Genomic DNA, 25,968 nt, shown 5'->3' on the forward strand with positions numbered 1-25,968 from the left:
AGAATTCATCTTAATAACTACAACATCAATATACCTACAACATTGATATAAAGATTGTGGATTCAATCGTCATTTGATAAATCCTTGTTCCTTGTCGGAGGGGCATTTTGAAAATATTAAATATAAATTCTGAAAAAAAAAACAAAAAGAAGATGGTTCTCAAATTGCAACAATATTCTCTAATTGATATATATAGCAACTCTTCGGTGCTCTCTAATTGCAATCATAAATCTCCCTAGTGCTTTTTAATCGTAATAATAATAATTATTGGTAAAGATAATTTTAAATTTATTTTTCGTTCTGTCTGTTTGCCTTAGCTATTACAAATATTTTTTGATAGATTATCATAAGATCTTGGGCTGTAATCTCATCTTTGCCTTGAGTCGCTTATTCTTGTAAAAACGACGAGAGAAAATAAAAAAACTAAGGATAGGATCAACATGCTTTCGATTATTCTTGTAAAAAAGGAAGAGAGAGAAAAAAGAAAAAAAAATAGAGGATCAAACATGATTGATCTTTGATTATAGTGTTACACATTTTTAGAATTTTTAATTCTTTTATCGATGGATGTATTATTAAAATAAATTTTAGCAACTTTGACATCAACAGTAGTAAGCTTTGATGGAAATTACAAAATTAAATATTATTTAAAAATTAAAAAATTAAAAGAAAACAAAATTCCGATTCAAAACAGAAACCTCCGACTCGATCTGCAATCATTTGGAACCGATCCAATTTTAATTCTATATTTCACAAAATCAATCTGATTCTATATTTCACAGAATTAGAACCAGCCAGGATTGATTCTATATTTTAACAGATGTAACCATAATAGTTCCAAAAGCCTGTCCTATATTTCGCAGAATTAGAACAAGCTTATTATTTATGGTCACTAATTCATAATAAACTATCAAAATCTTAACCAACTAAACTTGTTAGCAACTCAAACATACATACATACATACAAGCATTAGGTCAGACACTAATTCAATCCAAAAACTTATCACTATACACAAACCTTTATCACTAGGAAGGCACCTTTAAGATCAAGAGGCACAAAGATATTAGCAACCTAATGCAACAACCCATTAGCTCAGATTTCTCAAATTATTTCATGTCCAAAATTCAAATCAACCAAGTTTAATCCACAAAACAAAATCAAAGATGAAATGTAGCTTGACCTACCATCAACTTCCCTCTTCTGTTCTCTCATATGACAAATAACTTAGCAGGTAGCCAATCTGATGAAAAAAAGATAACCAAACAAAGACTCGGAAAAACCTCAAAACCAGGCACCAATTAAGCCTTCATCCTACCATAGAACTTGCTCTTCTCCTCGGTTGTCTGGAAGCGTCCATGCCCGAACTTAGAAGAAGTATCAATGAACTTAAGCTTGATCTCCTCGAGGGCGACGCGAGAAGTCTGCTTCAGTAGGGACTGTCTAAGCGTAACAACCCTCTTCTTTGGCCCAACACAGCAACCCTTGATCATAAGGTAGTCATCTTTCACAATACCATAGTGCGGGAAACCACCCATTGGCGTGATATCCTTCTCGGTTCTGTTTAAAATAAAAACAAGCCAAAATACTCAGTCAGGATACCTGACAATAACTCAGATCTCAAGTTTGATACTGCCCTAATAGTTTCTCCGTATGCTTGACCAAGATTCTAAAGGAAGTTATTTTGGACAACTTTGTTAGAAAGCCAACTGTAGAATGGGCAATTAATTACCTGTCAAACTCAGTAATAGCAGTGTGTGACTCATCCCCAGATTTCCCAATTTTATATATCTTTTTGTTCATTTCAGTACGGTGGTGGTATCCATTCTGACCAGCACGAGCAACAGTGTAGGAGACTCTGGCTGGGTGCCATGCACCAATACAGGCAACCTTGCGGAGTCCTCTGTGTGTCTTGCGTGGGAGGCGAGTGACACCCCAACGAGTCACCACACCTTCATAACCTTTACCTTTGGTCACACCAATGACATCGATCATCTCATCTTTCTGGAAGACAGCATCGATAGGGATTTGCTTCTCAAAGAAGCTGTAAGCATAGTCAACCTTCTGAGCAACTGTCCCTCCATTGACCTGGATCTCCATCAAGTGAGCCTTTTTCTGTTTCAGACCTTTCATCTTCCTTATCTGAGCATAAACAGCAAGTGACAAAAGACCATAAGATCACTTCCATAAATGGAACCAACATAGAATACATGCTTTGTAAATAGATAGAGTTACAGTGAGCTACAAAACGCATCCTTTACCTGCTAAGAAATATAATGCAAGAAATATTCATAACAAATTCAGCTAATCCTATATTAAATCTAAATAATTTTCATACAAAAATTAGTTGGTCATTTGTTTATGTAGAATAAAGAGGTCCATCTAAATATGTTTTCTAAGTAAATTAGATTGTTATACTACTAACAAGTTGATGATAAGAAATTGTCCTCGTTAACAGAATAGACATTGCTAGTCATCTTCTTCAGTATCTTGTTCATTTTGGTCACGACGTGTGCATTAAGATTTAAAAGAGTGGTTGGCACCATGCACCCAATGGGATGTCTAAGAAAAATCGATATCAAAGAAAAGTAGAAAACTAGCGTACTTAATATGATAGTAAACAAATCTGAAGAATACTAGCAACAGAATCAAACTCCAAAATTATCAAAAGCAAAATAATTATGATACTGTAGAAAATACTAGGTTGTATCACACAGGAAAGCAGCGATACCTTGTACTGAGATCACCCTGGAGTTTCAGGTAAAATAGCTTGATCTAAAAACTGCCAAATATTAGTCTGAACTGAGATTTTATCAAAGATCACAACTAAAAATGGGTCAACAATATCCTCAAGGCTTATCTCATGTTGTTTGAATGGAGATACATTTTAAGAGAAAGGATGCAATGCTCAAATTTGCCTATTACATAAGAAAAAAAATAAAAATAACAAACACTCAGTGAGATATACAACAAACACAAAAACCTGACAAAATAAACTAGTAGATTCCTAAAAACATTCAGGTATGAGAAGAGGGTTAACATCAAGTGACAGTATACTGAGAATAAGTTTGTCAGCAGCAGATGATGAAGATCCATATTAAGACTGCACTAATAATGTCATAAATGAGCAATCTCATCAAAGTGCACCTGTGTATGAGCCAGCACACGGATAACAGATGCATATTTCTTCATCTTCTCCAGCTGCACCTGAATTTCCTTCTTTCCTTCTTCACTTTCATATTTCTTGGAGTACTTTGTAAAAGCCTTCTTCTTGCTCTTGTACCAGCTCTTGTAAAATCTCCTCCTCACTTCCTCACTCAGATGTTGAGCCCACACAGTGTTAAGAGAACGAAGTCCACGTGGAGTCTTCACGTAAGCAACAACTCCCACAACAATCATTGGCGGAGTTTCTATGATAGTCACAGCCTCACATGTCTCCTTCTTGTGAAGCTCTGCAAGAAACAATCGAGTATAAGAACCTCAAAGCTTAAGAAAAGGCATAGAAGTGTAGGATATAATGAACAAGTCCAATAAGACTTATGACAAAAGCAAGATGCAGGCATTGGTAAAAAAATCCAATTGCAGAAAACATTAAAGCACTGAATAGTATGACACAACGAACAAGAAACCCTCCAATCTAATTTATATCATAAGGAAAAAACATGCAAAATATGTAATAAATTAGAGAACGTAAAGGAAGCAAATGCAACTCTTAGTTAAAACAAAGCTAATGCATTGCCGATTTTGTTTGTCCGCATTGTTGACAGATAAAGAGGTATAGCAAAGCAAACAAAAAAAGACATCAAACATTCATCACAAAGTGAGAACACTACATTTGCAATATATGAACTAGCAGACAAACAAAAACAATGAACCAAGCTCTGTATGAATAAACTGCAGTCTATTCTAAATTTCATTTCTCTCAAGTGTAATTATAAATTTCACTTAACCTGTACAAGAATAAATTGCAGTGTACTCTAAATTTCACTTCCCTTAAGTTTGATTATAGATTTCATTTCTCTAGTTTGACAATATAACCAAAACATCAGTTTTGGAAAGTCGAAAGTTTCGTACATAAATTACTTGTAGTAATATCAAAAACTGAACAATATAATAAATCATATGTCACAATGTGCATAAGAAAAACTTAATTCTAGAGGCACATTGTCTTTTGTATTTCAGTAAAAAAATGAAACATCATTGAAGAAAACAAATATGTAATCATGTTAGTGTTCCTTGTTTCTGATGAAAATTTTGAACTTTTAGAACACAAAACAAACTTTCGAATCATAATAGTTGGAGTCATCATGTTTTGCATAGGGCAACTATTGGAGGCAACTACATAACGTCCCAAGAATTGAGGTCATCTACATAGATCTTTTCCCATGATAATCATCACGATATGAATGAGACAATTTCCCACGTTAACTTTTATTAGTAGAAAGTATAATTTTTCAACTAATATTTAAAAAAAATACATAAATCGTCCCTGTCAGGTGATTGTTCACCAGGTCACTCATGAGGTTTGAAAATCACCCAACTCTAGAAATCAGATAATTTTCACTCAATCTCAAGAACAGATAATTGTTCAAGTAACCACAGTAGATCGTCCAAAGATCTCAGATATTTACTAAGCCTGCCGCTCAATCCCACCTGCCACATCTGAGATGCCTGTTCCCACTGTTAAGGAACCTCTTCCTCATAGTTGTTTTCTGGTTTTGTTCTCGCCAAACACTTATAATTTTCAGTTCTGTAAGTGATAGTTATGAAATGACCACAAATATGCTTATAGAAAACAAAATGACAAATAAAACAGATCTTTTTCATAATTATGAAAGTACAAATACAGGATGCCAAAACTGCCCTATGAAAAGTGATATGAAGATTTTATTTTTCTTAGGTTCAGCAACTAAGCAAGAGACATTAGGTTTGAAATGTTTATGTTGGAACGACTGGATGAATTTAGTTGTGGTAAATAAAAGACTTATTATCTAAAAAGAACCATCTCAGAATAGCACAGAAAAGCATACAAACATAATGATGCATCCAAATCTGTGTTACAGAATATTGTTTCAAACAATATAGCCAACTTTGGGTAATATATACTTACTTGAGCCTGGTTTGTCAACCTCACGAACAATGTGTGTCATTCCAGACTTGTATCCAAGGAAAGCTGTTAACCTGCAATGCTTTGTCGGATCATCCTTGGGAAAGGACTTTACTGCACCAAGAAAGCACACATATTTCTCATCACTATATTACTGGTACGTTAGCAAACAGAATTGTTCCACCATCTTTAATTAGAAAGAGAACTAAAGGGAAAGAATTTCAACAAGGAACTTAAACATTATATATTGGAGGGCAAACTCTATATAACCAAATCTGCAAGCTAGCATGTGCTCTTTACATAAATCAGTGGATCATGGAAGCACAAATTTTCCCATTCGACAACCAAGCTCCAGATAGCAACAACATACTACAAAAGTTCTTAATGTATGACGATCATGGCAATCTGAAAACTAGATTAGGCACTGATTAAACAGAACATTCTTAATTCATGTAACCAAGATCCAGCTTACCTTTGCCACGGTGGCGGGAGGCTCTCTTCCTGGGGAGGAACCCGAGGGACCCATGCCTTGGGTGTTCAAACTTACGATGAGACATCCTTCTTACGTCTCTCCCCCCTGAAAACATGACCAGGGCTTATGCTTATGCACTGCCTATGAAAGCCGAAACAGTCATACAGCAAATCACGAACACACCAGAGGATCCCGTAACAAAAGATCGACGGATCGAACCAAAAAATACACAACGGTAGAAGCATACATCTGATAGAAACAAATGATGCTGATTGCATTCAACTCGGGAAGAACGAAATCACCAAGAGAAGCGTCTAACAAACAGATTTCTGAAGGGCAAACACCAGAATCCAACTACAATATCAATCCCTAATGAAAGGGTTTGTTCCCAGACCTCGAATTAAGAGGTGCAACAACAATCGAATCAAGAAAAAAAATAATCGAAGCCATAATCTAACCATCGAAGAGGGGGAGACAGAGAGAGTGAGAGGTAGAATGGGCATCTTGTTACCTCCAACGGCGATTGCTTCCCCGCATTCGCGTCGGAAACCCTAACGAGGGTTTATATAGCCGCCGAAGATGCGACAAGTGCATGTGCGGCGCTGCCTAATCGTAGAATGACTAAATTATCCTCACTGAAATAATATGACCGGCACCTATAATTCATCATCTCCAGTTGCGAATCTTGGCGTACTAAAATCTCGTAGACCGATGACTGATTACGATGACTTCAATGGACGGTCCAGATTCACACACACACACACACACACATATATATATATATATATATATATATATATATATATATATATATATATATATATATATATATTTTATATTTATATATATATATATATATAGTCCTGCTCGAAGAACAATATTTCTTAAATCCGATTCAACAATATCTAAATTTAATTTAAGTGAATTTAACAAATTTGGATCCGAGAAGTTTCGACTCGCTGACCAAACTCTTAGTAATTTCGAATCCAATCAAAGACTATCCAAACTTGATTAGATCCGATATTTGAATTTGATAAAGCGGTTTGGATAAATTTGGATCCGAAAAAATTAGACCCGCTAACCCACCAAAAGTCGTGAGCCTCTTTTAAGTCCGAAGAGAGAAAGAAGGAGAAAGTCCGGCTCCGACGTCGGGATGGCGCCGCCCAAGCGTGGGAAAGCGAAGGGGGGCTCCGCCGCCGCCCCTCCCACCGCCGCATCGGCGGAGTCCAAGGTCCCAGGCTGCCTCCGCCTCCTTCCTCCGTCAACTGTTGCCATTACCATCCACGCCAAGCCGGGCTCCAAGGTCGCCACTGTCACCGGTCCGCCCCTTCCCTTCGATCCCCTTTCCTTCCATCTGCTTTGTTTTCCTGCAAAGAGTCATATTTCTGGTTTTAGATGTGGGCGACGAGTCTGTCGGCGTTCAAATCGATGCCCCGGCGAGGGACGGCGAGGCCAACGCCGCGCTGCTTGAGTACATCGGCTCGGTGAGTCCTCGATCGTCTCGTCTATTCACTTTCTACTCGTAGTTTCTTACTGTAATCTTCTCGACCAACAGATCGTGTTGGGTTCTACAAAATTAGTTTCTAGTGTGTTAAAAAAATAGATTTTTGGTGGCTAATTTGGTGCTTGATTTCCTGTTCTAAGAACTACGCTAGGAGGAAGTTTGTGCTAAAATTACCTAAGGATATGAATCATTGCTTGAGGAATTTAGAGGAAATTGCCAGAGGTAAAGCTTGTGCAACATAATCCTCACATATGTGAAGTTATGGGATGGAACAATGCAAATGTTGGTGAGAAGGTAGTAATAACAATTCAAAGCACTGGATATTTTACTTATTTCACTTAACCCTAGTCTATTATCCGACTATGTTTTCAGACTTAATAAAAAAAACACAAGATGACAATTAATTATGATCATATTGATTATAATATTGTAGAATTGGTTAAACTAAGAATGTTCTTGGGCTTCTAGTTAATTGAAAAAGGAAAAAAGGAGATAGAATTATTGAGTCATACATATAAATTTGTTCATGAGTTTGATTTTGGAAGGCCTCATGGAGCATAAGAGCTCCATCAAATTGAATGCAAATAAAATTTGTAGGTATTTTTTTCCAAATAAACCAGTTATTTACCACAATTCTTGAGTATTTTGTATATCTTCATCTTCTTCACCTCTAAATGAAAGTTATTTAGCTTGATGACCAACAATTGAAGAGAACTAAGTATCCAGTGAGGAGCAGAATTTATGTGTTCATGCCAGGAACACTGCCTTCAAGTGGTTCAAAACTTTTGATTTTTTTTTTTTTGTAATACCGATATCAAGTTTTCATAAGATCTGAAGATCCAAAGGTATAATGCAACTCTGACCTTGAAATGGACCTAATCCGTAGTCCAGACAGTTTTCATAATGTATTAGAAAAAAAGATATGCTAAATTAGATTATCATGTCTTGATGGGAGCTATCCTTGCTGACTCCTAAAGAACACATATACCAGTGGCTATATTAGCACCATGAAAAGCAAATTGTTTCTTAATTGTCTTCTCAGGCATCAAGTACGTAAATTTGATTGGTAAAATGAGCGTTGTCCAGATCAAACGGTACTCTGAAATTGTTGTAGTAGTGTTCAGTCCATCAGTCACTTGGAAACTTGATTATAAATTTCAGATGTTTCTGATATCATTCCAAATTATAGATGGCCAAGTCTTAAAGTTGCATTATGCCGTCAACCTCGTTCCACCATAATGTGAAGTTGGTTACCTTGATTATATTTCTCGGATTGATTATGGACACAACGTCTCCCACCTTTCTACCAATTTTTGTATTGACACTTCTCATTCAGCTCATACATCTTTTGCCTCCTATACCTGCCTGCTCACAGATGTCCAAGTAGGTGGGATTTGTGCATAACTCCAGGTCCACTATAACCTTAAATCCAAAGTGCAGGATTTTGAAAAATTTTGGATTGTGTTGGTCAGTTCTTGATGCCATATAAAATTGAAGATTCAAATGTTCATTGGATATCAGCAAAATTTGTTCGGAAATGATTCTTTGATCCCAATTTGACAACACAGATGACATCCAAGGTCTGTAGTTATTTTCTTCAAAAATCCAAGAATTGTTAACAGACCCTGTTTCCCATTGTCTTAAGTATGTTTCAGTTGAACATCTAAATAAGGAATCCCTTCCTGACCTAATCTTTGTAATTGCTCTGTTATGACTGCTTAATTTTAAAAAGTCGATCAAAGCAGATTGAAGAAACATATATACTCTTCTGAAAGGCTGGGAAAACTATCTACCATGCAGCTTTTAGGAGTGAAAAAACGGCAAGTATCTATTGGATCTGGTTCAAAATCCAGAGACAAGGTCGTTCTCGTGCAAGATGCAACTCTGCAAAGTGTTTTTGAAGCCCTTAACAAGGCATGCAAATGTGAGTAGGTAAGGAGCACCAGAGCTCACTGTGGAAAACTTGGAAGTTGTCCACGAGTTGTTTGTTTTCTCGAGTTTCATGAGACTTAATATAAATTAAAGTTTGTTTACTACATTGTTCCCTTTGATCTAGTTTTATGAGTAGTTTATTGCTTGGGGGCGATAAACAGATACTGTTCCACAACTTTTTTTCGTTTACAAGTTCTAACAAAGTTTCTTGGGGGCGAGTATCTGTTTATTGCATGATGACTTTGGATACCACAAGCGATTGATGATCTTTAAATCACTGCATGATCCTGGAAAGAAGCCATCACTGCTAGTTTTGTGAAACTAGTTGCTGCCCACCTTGTTCAGTAACCATTCATCCAAAAGTCTGTTTTTGCAGCCAACATTCTAAAGAAGAAAAAGAAAAAAAGATCCAACAAGCTTGTAAATAAAAAAACACTCTCTCTAATCGCCTGCAGTCTTATCCGCCTGTTTGTTTTATAGTAAGTGAAAATCAACATCAAAGTGAAGTTTTGGACTTTGATTTCTGCATGAGCATCTGATTATTAGAATTTCCTGCGTAAAGTTTCTCAAAGTAATCTCGCTTTCTCATAAATGATTCTAGAGTTGGAACTCCTTTTATTTTATTTAATTTCTTTCGAAATTAAATAATTTTACGTTCAGTTAATTACTTGCATCACTTCCATCAAAAGTCTTATTTCAATGATTCACTATTGGTGAAACAAGTCTTGGCTCTTCAATCATCAAGCTACGTAGACTTTTACATACAATTGAGATATGCTTGAAGAACATACAAAATGGCTTCACCTTAAATTGTCTCATACGTTCTTGCATACTCAAGTATTTAGAGAAGAAGAAATTGATACACAAGGTGAATCTTTTGATCATGATTCTTGGCATCCAAAACAAGTTTCCAAAACTCTGCACTAGGCTTGACCATGCTCAGCTAGCTTTGATCATTCCACAACCGCTACAGTGGCTGACACTTAGTTACCACCCATGTATACCATCTCCTGCTACATCCAAAAGCAGGCATTAATATGGTCCAAAAATGGAGGAGAGGAAAGCGGGAAGGAAAGATCACATCACATCACACTTTTCCCATATCTTAGTAGTTGTGTCCCCTCAACCTTGTACATCACGACAGAATCCTCCATTCCTTGTACATCACCATACTCTTAACCTTATCAAATCTCTCCTCCTAATAATGCTATGTAATCTGTTGTTATATCCCATCAACCCTTTGCAGTCTCTCCAACTCTTAAACATATATCTGCTCTCTTCTCTCTCTCTCTTTCTCAAATGGGACTGCTTTCTAAAGGATCTGTTCCGGTAATCCTCCTCCTCCCCCTCTTCCATCTCTTGGTGTCATGTTGCGATGGCTCAAGAAGCATGCACGCCTTGCACCGGAGACCGGCGACAACGAAGAGGTCAGGTGTTGTCTTCTGGTTCTTGCCGAGAGCGACGCCGATCCCGCCATCAGGACCTTCGAAGCGGCACAACTCGCTCGGCTTGCATTCTCGAAGAACAATGCCTTGAATAAAGGTGGGATGAGAGGCGTCTCCCATCTCCAAGGTTTTCTCTTTCACTCCCTCTCCTTCCATCTCTTTCTTGCTGCATTAATGGAAGCCATGCAAAGGTCGAGGTCTTGTCTCGTATCATGGAGATCAAGTGTGTGTTCTACTGTGTTATCTCGGTCTCATATATATGGTGATTTCGAACTCCTCCTACCTTGTTCTTTGCTGGAGCACAAAAAATGCAAGGAGAGGTTTGACAGAGACCATTGTTTTGATCCGAGTGGGTACGTACGTGTGCAGGGGCGTGGGAGTCACCGGCGATGCCCGTGAGCGGTGGGCAGAGTACCCTTCTTCTGGGAAGCCATGCGTGTGCAGCCCCGAAGTGGGAAAAAGGATAATAAGTGTGTCCTTTTTTGCTTCCACCTGCAACACACAGCTGAGTTTGAGGTGATGAATCGGTCCTCTTTTATGCATGCACGGATCGTGTGCGGAAGTTTTAGTGTTTGGAAGGCATTAGCAGCTCACGCAGTCACGTGTCTCTTTGATTGATGACGGAGACAACAAAAAACCCATCTTTCTATCATATACACACACAACCCTACTTGATCTTTCTATCGTACCCCCGACACACAACACATATAGTTAATACATAGAGAGAGAGAGAACTGTTAACCAAAATTTAGATTTTAAGAACTTAATAGATATTTAACTTTGACTAAAACAATTTAGGCTCCTTACATTAATGATACTACCGAGTGGGGTCATGAAGGGTTCGAGTTGAGAATAGTTATTTGTAGATGGGATAGAGCCATATCCTAGTAGTGTAGGGTCATTATTGGATTGAATCTCATCAAGACATCAAATTCTTAAGTGGAAGAGTGGGTAATTTAGACTTTTTGTATGAGCTAATTTCAGTTTAAGGATTCTGAGCCATTAAATGTGAGAGAGAATATTGGTTTTGTAATAACCATAATTTTCATATTGAATTTGGTTTATAAGAACTAAATAGATATATACTAGTATTAATTTAGAATAAAATATTTTAGATCAATGATTTAGGCCAATCAGATTAATAGATTAATTATTTTATAGATCTGATTACAAATTTGAATATTGAATTCAGGGGATGAAATAGGAAATGATATTTTGATTCATATAACAATATATGTTCAATTAATATTTTTCAAATTTAAGAAAGAATAAAAGAAATATTTTATCCTCTTATTTCTCGAATCAAGATCCTGATGTATATAAATATAAATGGTCTAATGAAAGTAAGAATTTTTAAAAATATTTTATTTTTGAAGAAAAAAATAGTGTTCGTGTTATTATAAGTAATATTAGAACAAGAGCTATTGTTAAAAAACATATTCTCTTTTTTGGTTTTTCTCAGATTGTACCTCCCTTTTCAAAATTCACAAACCATCATATCCTATTTTTAATGTTTAAAAAATGCCCCTTAAAAAGCTATCATTTTTTTTCACCCAAATTCAAATTTTTTTTTGCAACTATTTACAGTGTTTTGTGGATTGATTTTTATTTATAAAACGTTATATAGTATTTTAAAAAACATCATGTAGTTTTTTGCAATATTATAAAGTAGTTTATTTTAAAAACACTATACAATGTTTTTGAAACAAAAATATTATGTAGTGTATTTTTCTAAATACTATATAGTGTTTTATGGATAAAAAACAATCCACAAAACACCATAAATAATTGGAAGAAATTTTTTTTGAAACACTATGAATAGCTTTTGGAAAATATTTTTAAAATAAGAGGTAATGGTTTGAGAATATTGAAATGGGAGAGTATCAACATCAAAGATGGAGTTTCCAGACAATCGCCCTTAGAATAATTTAGTGTTGAATATGGTGAGATATTTAAGTGAGGAATAGCTGTCACGTGTCTTAAACTTCTTATCTTCTCTTGCTGTTCCAACGCTGACGACCCGCGACTTTACCTTAGTCACACACACGTACACCATACTAAAAGCTCACATGCATTTTACCTTAGTCACACACACACATACACTATACTAAAAGCTCACATGCATTATTGATAGTGATCATTTATATCGTGGAAGAGCGAGCTAGCACGATTTGGTTTGATTCCGGATGCGTAAGATCGTCCACCTTCAGTGGGTCAGGTTCAAGCTCTGACTTTCGAGTCGGATGCTCCTTGGAATTGACTGCCTGCTCCTCGGGCTCTGGTTCCTGCACACATGTCGGGGTCCGGAAGGGGCTCCCACCCCTCCGAAGATCTTGTTAGTATTAAGTGGCCAGAGAGGGACCTCCTGCCAATGGACCCCTCGAGGGGTTTTTATCTTCCCCTCGCGGGAACCGATCGTACCTGGGTTGTCTATCACTGTCGACACTGTACTTGGTTGGCATCGTCCCGGCCTTTATGGGACAGTGCTGTGCACGGTCGGTGTCATCTCAGGCTTTGTGGGATGGCATTGTGAATGGTCGACACCGTCCCGACCTTTGTGGGACGGTGCTGTGCATGGTCGGCGCCTTCACGGTATGGCGCTGTGCACGGTCGGCGGTGTCCCGACCTTCGAGGTACGACATCGTGCACAGTCGGCGTTGTCCCGGCCTTTGCGGGACTGTGCGGTGTATGGCTAGTGTCGTCCTGGCCTTTGTGGGACGACATCGTGTTAAGGGGAATTTTGCTGGGTGGACACCGTCTCGGCCTTTGCGGGTTGGCGTCGTGTCGACCCGGCCTTTGTGGCTCAATGTGGTACTCGCTTAGCGTCGTCCCGACCTCTCCGAGACGGTGCTGTGCTTCGTCAGTGCTGCCTGCCTTCGCAGTAATAGTGTTGACTGAGGCGTGTTGTCCTAGAAGCTGATGTGGTTGTGAATAATGGTAGGTTCCCAAGATGTGAATAATGGTACGGTTTTGGGGGGTTGATGCGGTCAGGACTTTCGTGTTCAAGGGGTATGATTGGGATGCGATTGGTGCGGCCAAGTGGCGGGATTTGGGCGTTGAGTGGTCGATGCGGCCTAGCGGCATGACTCGGGCACTATATGACTAATGTGGTCAAGTGGCGTGACTCGAGCGCTGTATGACTGATGTGGCCAAGTGGCGTGACTTGGGCATCGCATGACTAATGCGGTTGAGCGGCGTAACTTGGGCACTGTATGACTGATGCGGTCGAGCGGTGTGACTCGGGCACTACATGACTGATGCGGCCGAGCAACGTGACTCGGGCATTGCATGACTGATGGGACCGAGCGGCGTGACTCGGGCGTTGCATGACTAATGCAACCGAGCGGCGTGACTCGGGCACCGCATGACTGATACGACCGAGCGGCATGACTCAAGCATTGTATGACTGATGCGGTTGAGTGGCGTGACTCGGGCATCGCATGACTGATGTGGCCGAGCAGCATAACTCAGGCACCGTATGACTGATGCGGTCGAGCGACATGACTCGGGCGCTGTATGACTGATGCGGCCGAGCGGTGTGACTCGGGCAATGTATGACTAATGCGGCCGAGTGGCGTGACTCGGGCACCATATGACTGATGCAGCCGAGCGACGTGACTCGGGCACCGTATGATTGATGTGGCCGAGCGGCTTGACTCGGGCACCGCATGACTGATGCGGTTGAACGACATGACTCGGGCGTTGTATGATTGATGCGGCCGAGCGATGTGACTCGGGCATCGCACGACTGATGCGGCCAAGTGGCGTGACTCGGGCACCGCATGACTACTGCTGTCGAGCGGTATGACTTGGGCGCTGTATGACTGATCCGGTCGAGCAGCGTGACTCGGGCATTGTATGACTGATGCAACTGAGCAGCGTGACTCTTTTTATGTCCTGCTTTCGCTTGTCGAAGGGATTGGGCGGCTATTTCTTGTCCTCTAGCGGGGGTTTTAGGGTGAGCGGGGCACCTTCTAACAACAAAGGGTGGAAGAGCCACTTTTTCTTTATCAGTTAGCAGTCGGGGGTGGGGATTTGGCCTCAGATGGTTGGCTCGGGTAATCAACAACAGCTATCTCGGGTTGTCTAACAACGAACACGAGCAATTAGAGCAGCTGAAGGGGATTTTCATTACGTCGTGAGCCATTAGGGACATGACCAAGGAGTGGTTGGTCAAGGTCGGCCTTAGTCCAATGCTCCGGGGTATGACTCAGGCCAATCCCCTTTTACTAGTTACCTCGACATCATTACTCGTTACTGAGTCTCTTATTTTTGGGCAGATACCATGGACCTCAGGAAACTACGGGGGATGCCTCATGCTTCTGCAGCTCCCCAATTTGATCCTCCCGCTACGTAGACCGTAGGAGATCCGAGCCGATCAGGGGGTTCGGAGTCCAGTCGCCCGCGCAAGAGGCCAAAGACCGCTACGCCGAAGATGTCTACGTCGACCACGGCTCGAGAGGTCGTTGGTGGCGGTCGTAGTAGCCCGGGGGGGCAGCCTCGGGACCCTACCCCGAAGGAGATCGCTAAGGGCTCGCAAGGTAAGGAATGAGCCGGGAAGTCAGAGTCGGGCAAAGGGGCACGTCTGGCCATGGTGCGAGATCTCTGCCGCACCCAAGCCCATTCCAAGGATGAGCCCTTCCAGGTTCTCTCTGTGGGTGGGATGGCCGAGGGCGAGGCGTCTAACCCTCTGGTGGCACGGTGGTCCGGTCTCACCCTTAGCGATCGGGTCTGGACGGACGGCGCGACATCCGCGACTTATGCCCGAGGTGCTCTCATTCCAGACATCGCCAGGCAGATGTATGGCTCACCTTCCGAGGTGCTGATCGAGAAGGCTGCCAAGTCCCTGGTCTGGGTATGACAGTAGTTCTCTCTCTTTGCTTCGGCCCTTGTCTGACCTCCTTTTCTTATGCTAGGTCGTTTTTCTACACAGAACCTGCACTACTATACGACGCTAGTGGATCGTGTCCAGGATGTTGGCCGGATAATCAATAGCTTAGGGGACAGGAACGCTGAGCTCCACGGCCAGGTCGAGGAGTTGAAGGCCGGGGCAGGACCGGAGGCGGTGGCGGCCGCCGAGCAGCGGGTCGTTGACCTGGAGGGTGAGGTTGTGCGGCTGAAGTCGAAGCTTGAGGGTGTCGGGCAGCAACAAGCGAGTCTTCGGAAGCAGCTGAAGGAGTCTCGCGGATGGGTCCGCTCGATGGAGAGCGAACTGCTAGGCCTGTATCGGAGCTTGGAGGAGGCCCGTCTATCGACGATGAAGGCCGAGGAAGCTTTGGTGGAGGAAACTCGAACGACTCCTGCTAAGACCAAAAGGGTGATTGAAGAGTACAAGGAGTCCCTCGGGTTTTAGCTTTGGCTGCAACGGTCGGGACAAGTGTCGTATGAGTACGAATACCGAGTCGCGGTGTCACGGTTTCGGGCTCGGTTTCCTGACCTCTATTTTGACGTTGATGAGGGTAATAAATGGTGACAAGACTCGGACTGACGTCAGTTGACCCAAACGAAGCTCTCGCCTCGGTCAACCCGGCAGAGCCGGGTCAAACAAACCAGAACACAGGCCGAGGCCCATTAACGACCGCTCAGGCACGATCCCTCATGCCACGCCAACAACGATGTCAGACGCCATTAGAGGTACGATTTTACTCCCTGCGGGTAGGCACATCAGGTAACACTAAACTTTCCTATAAATACCCTCACGTTCTAAATGCCCTAGGGGGGGGGGGGGGGGGGGGGGGAGGGAAGGAGAAGAGACACAGAGGAAAACACCGCACCGATCCACATCATTGACTTGATCGTCGGAGGGGTCGGGCCGAGCTTCCGACCCGACCTAAGTGCAGGTACGAAGACGGAGTTGTTTCTTCCCAACATCACAGAAGGGAACCCTTCCCCACAGGACGCCCCCACGAGCTTCCACGTAACTCGATCCCTGCAATCGGTCGCATCGGCAAACCCCCGAGGGACTCCGAGCAAGATCCCCGCCATTCGGACTTGAACCGAGCCATGTCGGCCCCGAGGCCACGGCTCAAAAGTTGTTCACACCAACAGATTAGCGCTAGAAGGAGGGCCGAATGCCGCGGGATCCTCACACTGACCCCGACGAACTCCCTACCGAGGGATCATTCTTAACGGGGGCACAGGCCGGGCGCCCCTCACGTGACGGGCCACGGGCCGAGGACCTCGTCATGACCTCGGAACGTTACTAGCGTCTGTTCAATGACCCAGGTCTACTTCCCCCCGAAGCCGCTTCGAGCGTTCCTTCGCCTGTGTCATCCGAAGCCTTTCAGGATCTTGCCCTCTAGGTCCGAACCTTGGCAGGAATGATGCAAACCGTCGTCTTACTCTTTTCCCAATCAATGAACCCGTCGATAGCCCGCCCTACGCGCCGGGTGGAGTCCTCTGCACCGGTTCACGCGACCACCTTTGCTCTCCCTGGTTCACCCCAGACCCGGGTGTTTCCCCTTGGAGATCAAACGGGGGGAAACCCTGCCGGCCGACCCGAGCATGAGGCGATGTCTCCCGACTTCGTGGACTCCTTCCGGGCCCAGCTGCGCCTTCTCAGTCAACGACTCGAAGAGGTGCTGAAGGAGGTTCACACCTCTAAGGGAGAGTCAAGAGACGATGCACGCCGGGGGTCACCATTCGCAGCTGAAATACGCGACCAACCGATACTCGCGAGCTTTCGACTCCCCTCCCTGGACGCCTACGATGGCACTACCGACCCCGCTGACCATGTGGCTGCCTTTCGGGCTCAGATGGCACTATACGGAACTGCTGACGCTTTGATGTGCAGGGCGTTTCCCATGACCCTAAGGGGACCAGCACGCACGTGGTATAGCGGCTTGAAGACGAGGGAAATCGCTTCCTTCGACCAGCTCGCCAAGGAGTTCGAAGTCAACTTCCTGGCTTTGGCCCGACTGAAGCCGTCCGTCGCCCTGCTCCTTGGACTCAACCAAAAGGAGGATGAACCCCTTTCTTGTTTTGTGAGCCAATTCACCACAGAAATTAGGGGCTTGTCAGAAGCTCACCCCTCTTTGTTGATGTAGGCATTCATGGCGGGTCTCCATCCGTCTAGGTTTTTCTGGTCCCTCGTGGAGCGACCCCCTGCCACAGTTTCAGAAATGCTCTAGCGAGCCAACCACTATGTCGTGGCGGAAGCCTGGATGTCGGGGAGACGCGAGGAAAATAAAAGGCCTCGAACGGAGCCACTACGAGGGCAGTTGCCCGGCCCGCCAAGGCGAAGGTCGGACCACTTCGACCCCTCTACGCCGAGGCCGCCACTCCCCGCTTTGGGAGCGTCCTGAACGTAGATATTCCTCCAGATAAAAAAGAAGGGGCTGCTCCAAACCCCCAGTCCGATGAGGAGCCCGCGGGAGCTCGTGAACAAGACAAGGTATTACCGCTTTCACCGGCAAAACAAGCATGACACGGAAGAGTGCCGCGAGTTGAAGCGACAGATTGAGGAGCTGATTCAGAGAGGTCACCTCGGCCGCTATCTATGACAGGACAAAGAGTTTTCCCCCCGGCCTGAGGGCCCCATCGAAAGGCAGATCAACGTGATCACGGGTGGCCCGACGTCTAGGGGAAGTACCATGTCCGGGCGAAAAGCATACGCCCGCGTTGCCGCAGCCGAAGACTCTGGGTGCGGGCCCGAACCTGAGGTCACGTTTCCCCCCGAGGGGGTCATGCAGCCTGAGCACGATGACGCGTTGGTGGTGGCCGCCAGAATCGCCAACACCCAAGTAAGGAGGATCATGGTCGACATTGGAAGTTCGGCCGACATCCTTTATCCGGACGCCTTCCAGAAACTCGTGGTCTCCCACGACGCCCTGAAGCCTATGAACTCAACACTCACCGGGTTTACCGGTGAATCGATTTCGCCGCTGGGCACGATCACCTTACCCTTAACCCTCGGGGAAGTGCCGAGGACGAAGACGGTGATGGCAACTTTCTTGGTGGTCGACCTCCCCACCGCTTACAACACAATTTTGGGGCGCCCCACCCTTAACAAATTCAGGACGGTCATCTCCACCTACCACCGAACCTTGAAGTTCCCGACCCGAGCAGGGGTTGGAGTGGCCAGGGGGAGCCCCCGCGAATCAAGGCGGTGTTACTTGACCGCGGTCTCCCTGCACAAAAGAAGGGGGGTTGAATTGCCCCTCGAAGACCCCTGAGAAGCAAAAAAGCCGGCTCAGCACCCCGAGCCGATGGAGCCTACGGTGGATGTGCCAATATTGGAGGGACGCCCCGATCGGACGATCAAGCTTGGGTTAGAGCTTCCCGAGTAGGAACAAAACCAGCTTATCAATCTCCTCCAAGAGAATACCGATATCTTCGCCTGGTCACCCGCTGACATGCCAGGCGTCGATCCTGAGGTATCTCAGCACCGCTTGTGCGACTCCCCCGACGTACGACTAGTAAAGCAGAAGCCCCGGTGCCTTGCCCCCGAACGCCAGCAGGTCGTCCGAGAAGAGGTGGAACGACTTCTGGCGGCAAACTTCATTGAAGAAGCCAAATACCCGCGCTGGTTGTCCAATGTAGTCCTCATGAAGAAACCTAATGGAAGCTGGAGAATGTGTATTGATTACACCGATCTTAATCGTGCATGTCCGAAGGATTGCTATCCCCTCCCGCGGATCGACCAACTAGTCGACGTGACGGCCGGTCACGCCCGCCTTTCATTCATGGACGCCTTCTCCTGCTACAATTAGATCAGGATGGCACCCGAAGACCAACAGCACACCGCCTTCCTCATCGACCGAGGGGCATACTTTCTACAAGGTTATGCCATTCGGGTTAAAGAACGCCGGGGCTACGTATCAAAGGATTGTGAACAAAATGTTTGGTCACCAGATAGGGAGAAACATGGAGGTCTACGTCGACGATATGATTGTAAAAAGTCGCGCGGCGATGACTCACTTGTCCGACTTGGCCGAGACTTTCAACACACTACGAAGTGTTAGAACCCTTGCAAATTCTAAACTTGGGGTTGATCTCTTTAGGGGATCGGCCTCCTTGGAACTCTATAGGGGTTCCTCCCTTATAAAAAGAGGAGGAATACATGACTATTTATAGGGCTTCTAAACCCTAACTCTTAATAGGACTCCTACTCAAGACTCCTATTCCTTTACAACTCCTTATTCTTTTCTAAGAAACAACCTCCTAACCCTAGCCGGCCTCTTCACCTCTTTAATAGGGGTCAGCTTAGGTAGGTTTTACATAAATGTCCCTCTCAATTAGGACTCTCCAAGCTAGAGTCCTAACAGACCCGCCCTCTTCAAATCAGCCTTGTCCTCGAGGCTGACGATTCATGAATTTTGGGAATTTGATATTCAAGTCGTCATAGTTCTCCCAAGTGGCATCTTCTGTTAGTAGGTTTACCCACTGTATTAGCACTTCAGTAGTGGATTGTCGTCGTCGAGTCACAATCCGTTGATCAATAATGGGACTTGGTTGGGTCTGAAGTTCTCCTTGGGTAGTCATATTTGGTGGGTGGCTTTGGATTGTCTCCAAGTACCTATTTACAACTTTCGTCTGACCGTCGGTTTGTGGGTGAAATGTCGTACTCCTTTTCAATTTAGTACCCTGCATATGAAATAACTTTGTCCAAAATCTGCTCATGAAGATGCAAGTAGAATTTATCATAAGCACAATGCATCCCTTATAGTGTAATTCTTTTGAGTCCCAATTGTAATGAGCCACGGAGCTTGGTGCTCCCTCCAATTTTTTTATGATCTTACTAGTCTTCGAATCTTCTTGCCATTCCATCTTAATATCCTCAAGGAAGTCACTAGTCGAAAGTGAAATGGCCAAAAATTCAGCTTGCTTAGGTAGCCGTAAAAACGCATCTGCAACAACATTCTCTATCCAGTTTTTGTAAGTTATTTCATAATCATATCCAAGAACCTTTGTTACCCATTTTTGCTGCTCGGGGGAAGATATCTTCTGCTCCAAGAGATATTTTAGGCTTTTATGATTGGTCTTGATTTGAAAGCATCGTCTGATCAAGTACGATCTCCACCTTGTTACTGCGTGCATAATGGCGAGCATCTCCTTATCATATGTTAATATGTTTTGATAGGGGGGAGACAATGCCTTGCTAATGTATATGAGTGGTTGACCATCTTGCATGAGAACGTCTTCCATTCTATCTCCAGATGCATCAGCCTCAATGATGAAGGGTCGGTTGAAATCTGGTAGCGCTAGCACCGGCGTCATCGTTATGGCTACCTTAAGTTTGTCGAAGGCAATGGAGGCTCTGTCCGACCATTGGAAGACATCTTTTTCCAGTAAGGAAGTAAGTGGTGCACTAATCTTTCCATAGTTTTTCACGGACTTACGGTAGTAGCCTGTTAAACCCAGAAAGCCATGTAGCAATTTTATGTTCCTCGAGGTAGGCCAGTTTTGCATTGCTTCTATTTTGAAGGGGTCCACCATCACACCTTCCTCTGATATGATATGCCCAAGATATTCCACCTTTTGTTGAAGAAAGTAAAAATTCGTAGTGGCCGTTGTGTGTTCGAAAGGCGATTTTCGGTATGACTTCTTCGTACACTCGTATTTGATAATACTCGGATCGAAGGTCCAGCTTGGTGAAGATTTGTGCTCCCTTTCATCTAGAAATTCATCTACTACTGGAATAGGGTATTTATCCTTGATGGTTATGCCATTGAGAGCTCGGTAATCAATGCATATTTGCCATGTTCCGTCCTTCTTGCGTACAAGGAGCACCGATGAAGAGTAGAGGTTGCAACTTGGCCGAATAACTCCTGTTTCAAGCATCTCTTTTATAATCCTTTCTATTTCATCCTTCTGGAGATATATATATTGGTATGGCCGAGTATTTGTTGGAGGTTTGCCTGAAAGAATCGTTATATAATGATCATGCCGACGGGTAAGAGATAGGTTGTGCGGTTCGTCAAATATATCTGAAAATTCAGCAAGCAAAGGAAGTAGGTTTGGATCTTCAAATTCTATTGGCTCTCCCTTAGTTTGATGCTCAAGTTGTACCAAAAAGCTGCTGCATGCTTTATGTAAAACCTTCTTCATTTGTTGTGTGTAAATCGTCGTTACGTCGCCCCCACGTTTCCCATTCAGTATCACCTGTTTATCCTTACTGTTAAATTTCATAATTAGTTGCATAAAATTTCAAGAAATATCACCTAATGTTGTCAACCATTTAATTTTGAGCATGACCTCATGATCATCAAGAGGGAGAAGGAAGAAATATGTAATTATCTCTTGGTAAAGCCTCATGATCAGTAATAGTTTCACTTGCGGGCGCCTACGATCATACTTCAAAATCCATCCATCGGCGACCTTAACGTCAAACCTGTTGCAATTCTCGATAGGTAAGGCCATCTAGATAGTAACCTTACTGTTTAGAAAGTTATTAGTACTACTCGTGTCGATGAGAACAGTGATCGGTTGTTGTTTGAGAAGGCCTCCAACTTTCATCGTTTGCGGGTTTGAGTAGCCGGTTAGTGTATGTACCGTAACTTTGGTCGGTTGTGGCTCTTCTTCTGCATCTTCTTCTTTATGTTCAATGCTCTCTTCTGGATGTTTAATGACCTCTTCTTCTACTGGTTCAATGATAAAAAGTCTCCCTTTACTACAGCGATGCTCATGGCTCCACGGCTCGTCGCAATGCCAACATAACCCCTTCGCAGATCGCTCCTGAAGCTCTTCTCTTGTCAACCTTTTTGGTGCAGGGACTCGGTCAACAGTAGGGGGGGCTAAGGGCTTCAATATTACTAGTTGAGGAGTGACCCTAGTCCTTCGAGCTTCATGGTTCAATTGCTCCTCTTGATGTCGTGTGAAAGAGATGGCTACCATAAGCGTGTACGGTTGTCGCGCTTTAACTTCTCCTCGGATCTCCGGCTTCAAGCCCTCAATAAAGGTCCTCAATAGCTGTTTTTGAGACCAATCAAGAGTTTGATTAGATAACCTTTCAAACCTGGTTTGGTACTCCTGAATGGTGGAGGTTTGTCGGATCTTTGCAAGTCGTCCGTCAATATTCTCGTAATCGGTTGGTCTGAAGTGGATCAGCAGTCCTTCTTTGAATTGTTGCCATGAAAGGACTCCATAAGTATGTTCAAATCAGTCAAACCACTGTATAGCATCCCCTTCAAGATGTATAGCTGCAATTTTCACCATAGATGCATCCGCGGTTTTGTGGTACCGAAAATATCGCTCCGCGTGCAAGATCCAACCAATCGGGTCTCCTTCTTCCCATCTAGGGAAGTCCACCCTTATGTATGGATAGTTGGGATCGATCATAGAGCCTCCCCTCCCTTGGAACTCATATCTTTGGGCCTGGTGCGATTGGGCAAAGCTCTCTCCGTGATATGATTTTTTCGAGCTTAGTAGTCGGCCCAATCTGAGTTCGGTAAAGAGCGTCCGAATCTTATCCTCCATTCGCGCCTCCAAGGCTTCGAATTTAGCATCGATTGCCTCCTTAGATGCCATAATATATGCCTCCAAATCTATGATGTTAAGATCTCTCTTTTGTTGTCAGGTTAAAGGCATGTATAGGTTGAGAGAAGTGATGGTCGAAAGGGTTGGTGGATCGGTGGATGTAGGCTACGATTTAGGCTTGTTTTGTGGCTGTTTTGGGTGCAGTTTGAGGGTATGGTTTGGTGGAGTTTTAGGGCTGTGGATGAAAGTTTTGGATCTGTGGTAGATGGCAGCAAAGGTTTGAGAGAAATCAGTGGAAGTTGCAGCAAGTATGTGCTGTCTTGTAAGAGCAGAATTGTCGTCGAAGAAACAGCGGTTTCTCGACGTAATTTCCACCAAAAACTTGAGAGAATTGAGGAGGGAATTGATAGCAAAATCACAGTTTATATGACAGCAAGGATGACTAATTTAATCAAGAAAATTTCGGCAGTATAACAGCAAGGAAATTGGTGCAAGTTGCGATAGCAGAATTCTCGTCGAAAAATTTCAGCAGTTTACGATGAAAATTTATAGCAACACAAAAATCGGTTTTAGAGATGAATTCATCAATAGATCAATCTTAGATGGAAGCCAAGATGATCTATAAAGTGTATAAGAAATTTCATTCAAAAAAGATTGCAAATAGATGGGTTAAGGCAACAATATGCGGTTGAAATTTTCTGCAGCATAGATTTTTAAGTATAGCAGATTGGACGTAAAAGATCAGAAGTTTATATTGAGAATTTTTTGATTAAACCAAAGGGAAATCCACTATTAGGAAGTGTCAAAGCTATCATAAAAATTTCGTAGAGATTTGGATAGGAAGTGTCAAAGCTATCAAACAATCAGTGCTATGCGGCTGAAATTTTACGGTGCAGATTTTCAAGTATAGCAGATTAGATGTAAAATATCAATGGTTTATATTGAGAATTTTTTGACAAAACTAAAGGGAAATCTGCTGTTAGGAAGTGTCAAAGTGTCATAAAATTTCGTGGAGATTTGGATAGAAAAAACATAGTAACTGTTAGGATCGAGAGCACTAAGAGGGGGGGGGGGGTGAATTAGTGCAGCGGAAAACTTTCTGCGATTAAAATCGAAAGCTGCGTTCGAACGATAAAAACAACTTCTGTATGAAAGTTGATACTAAGCAAGGTTAAAGTCAATCTATGCAGGCAGTTTGCAGCTATGATGAAAATCAGAATATCGGCGCAAACTGAAATCCGACGTTCGTACGAAGAAACTGATTTACGTCTAAATGCTGATTCGTAAATCACTTAATTAGATAAGACGCAGTTTAAGCAGGAGTATAAAGGCAGTGTGCAGTTATGGTAAAGCTCAAAACGTAAACGCAATATGCAATATGATGATCATACGAAAAAGCAGATTTACGTCTAAACGCAGATTTACGTCTGAACCTTGAAACTCGTTCGTAAAATCATAGAGGGCAATAAGCTATTGAGAAGTTTGTAGTGAAGGTAAAATGCTCAAAGGAAATGCAAACCAAGATTTAGAGTGGTTCGGTCAATCTTGACCTACTCCACTTTTGGCTTCCTCCATCGACGAGGTCACCGACGTCAACTAGAGGCCTTCCTTCAATAGGCGAAGGCCAACCACCCTCTTATAGATTCACTCCTTTTGACGGGCTTAGGAGACAACCCTTACAGAAGTTTTCTCTCCTCTCTTTACAACTCAAACTTTGAAGAACAGAAAGAGGAGAACTAGCAGTTTTGAGCTCTAAGAACCACAGAAAGACAGCAAGATTTCGAGTGTGTGTTCTATGCTTTCAGTGCTGAATGGGTGGGGTATTTATAGGCCCCAACCCAGTTCAAATTTGGAGCTCAAATCTGTCAATTCCCAAAATTTCGGGATCAGGCGGTTGCACCTCCTGACTAGGGCGGTTGCACCGCCTGGCAGAGCTCGAAGACTGAGCCTCTGGGCGGTGCCACCTCTGTCAGGGGCGGTTGCACCTCTCTGCCAGAGCTCGAAGACCGAGCTCAAGCGGTTGCACCGCCTGACTCGGGAGGTTGCACCGCCTGGCAGAGCTCGAAACTTGAGCTCTGGCGGTGCTACCTCTTGACAGAAGAGGTTGCACCGCCCAGTCTCGCTCGGAGACTGAGCCCGGGGCGGTGCCACCTCTTGGCTGGGGCGGTTGCACCTCCCAGTCTCGCTGGGAGACATAGCCTGGGCGGTGCTACCTCCTGGCTTGGGCGGTTGCACCTCCCACAGCAATCAGGGTCCGAATGGGTTAATCCATTCGGCCCAATTTGATTCTTTCAGGGGCCCAATTGCCCCAAGATTAAGCTAATGGGATCACCTCCCATTTCTAACTTAATCAATGTGCTAACTTAATCACATTTTATGGGAATGTTTTTAAAGTGAATTCCATAGTCTTCTAATGTATTTTTCATCCAAATGACTTGTGCACAACATGCACTTGCAGCAATGTATTCGGCTTCCGCCGTAGATAGTGCAACTGAATTTTGTTTCTTGGAAGTCCAAGAAACAAGTGCATGTCCTAAAAATTGGCATGTTTCGGATGTACTTTTTCTATCTATCCTGCATCCGCCAAAATCGGCATCTGCATAAGCTATTAGATCAAATTTTTCAGATTTTGGATGCCACAATCCTAAATTTGGAGTTCCTTTAAGATACCTAAATATTCTTTTAACACTCTTTAGATGAGATAATTTAGGATTAGATTGAAACCTAGCGCAAAGTCCTACACTAAACATAATATCTGGTCTAATCGCGGTGAGGTAGAGTAGACTACCTATCATTCCCCTATATGTTTTTTGATCAAAATTTTTACTATTTTCATCCATATCTAACTTAGTCGCAGTACTCATAGGGGTGTTTATTGCTTTTGAATTATCTATGTTAAATCGTTTTAACAATTCTAATGTATATTTGGATTGGTTAATAAATATACCATCACTAAGTTGTTTGATTTGTAATCCTAAAAAGAAAGTTAATTCACCCATTAAACTCATTTCAAATTCATGACTCATACATTTGGCAAATGATTCACATAGTGATTCATCCGAAGAGCCAAAAATAATATCGTCAACATAAATT

At 43.2% G+C, this 25,968-nt stretch overlaps 3 protein-coding genes across 4 annotated transcripts; 2 read left to right on the forward strand and 1 right to left on the reverse strand.

Moving 5' to 3' along the window:
• Window positions 1–1,064: 1,064 nt before the first annotated feature.
• Window positions 1,065–6,171, reverse strand: LOC103974336 (large ribosomal subunit protein uL3). Of its 2 annotated transcripts, none has more exons than XM_009389140.3 (6): window positions 6,089–6,171; window positions 5,578–5,682; window positions 5,109–5,219; window positions 3,146–3,450; window positions 1,731–2,140; window positions 1,065–1,558 (listed from the first exon to the last, which is right to left on the reverse strand). In XM_009389140.3, the coding sequence occupies exons 2-6, from the start codon at window positions 5,660–5,662 to the stop codon at window positions 1,300–1,302; spliced, it is 1,170 nt and encodes a 389-aa protein (XP_009387415.1). In that variant the 5' UTR covers window positions 5,663–5,682; window positions 6,089–6,171; the 3' UTR covers window positions 1,065–1,299. The 2 variants fall into 2 exon arrangements, with proteins under 2 accessions (XP_009387415.1, XP_009387416.1); XM_009389141.3 differs by having other exon boundaries at window positions 6,036–6,098.
• Window positions 6,172–6,690: 519 nt separating this feature from the next.
• LOC135610121 (uncharacterized) lies at window positions 6,691–9,114 on the forward strand. Its single transcript, XM_065104206.1, has 3 exons — window positions 6,691–6,896; window positions 6,973–7,061; window positions 8,882–9,114. The coding sequence occupies exons 1-3, from the start codon at window positions 6,731–6,733 to the stop codon at window positions 9,011–9,013; spliced, it is 387 nt and encodes a 128-aa protein (XP_064960278.1). The 5' UTR covers window positions 6,691–6,730; the 3' UTR covers window positions 9,014–9,114.
• An 8,936-nt stretch (window positions 9,115–18,050) lies between these two features.
• Window positions 18,051–18,632, forward strand: LOC103974340 (uncharacterized). The gene has a single exon (XM_009389145.2). It carries the CDS (start codon window positions 18,051–18,053, stop codon window positions 18,630–18,632), a length of 582 nt encoding a protein of 193 aa, XP_009387420.2.
• Window positions 18,633–25,968: the final 7,336 nt, after the last annotated feature.

This window comes from Musa acuminata, chromosome BXJ2-4, assembly GCF_036884655.1.
Source record: "Musa acuminata AAA Group cultivar baxijiao chromosome BXJ2-4, Cavendish_Baxijiao_AAA, whole genome shotgun sequence".
Classification (NCBI taxonomy): Eukaryota; Viridiplantae; Streptophyta; class Magnoliopsida; order Zingiberales; family Musaceae; genus Musa; species Musa acuminata.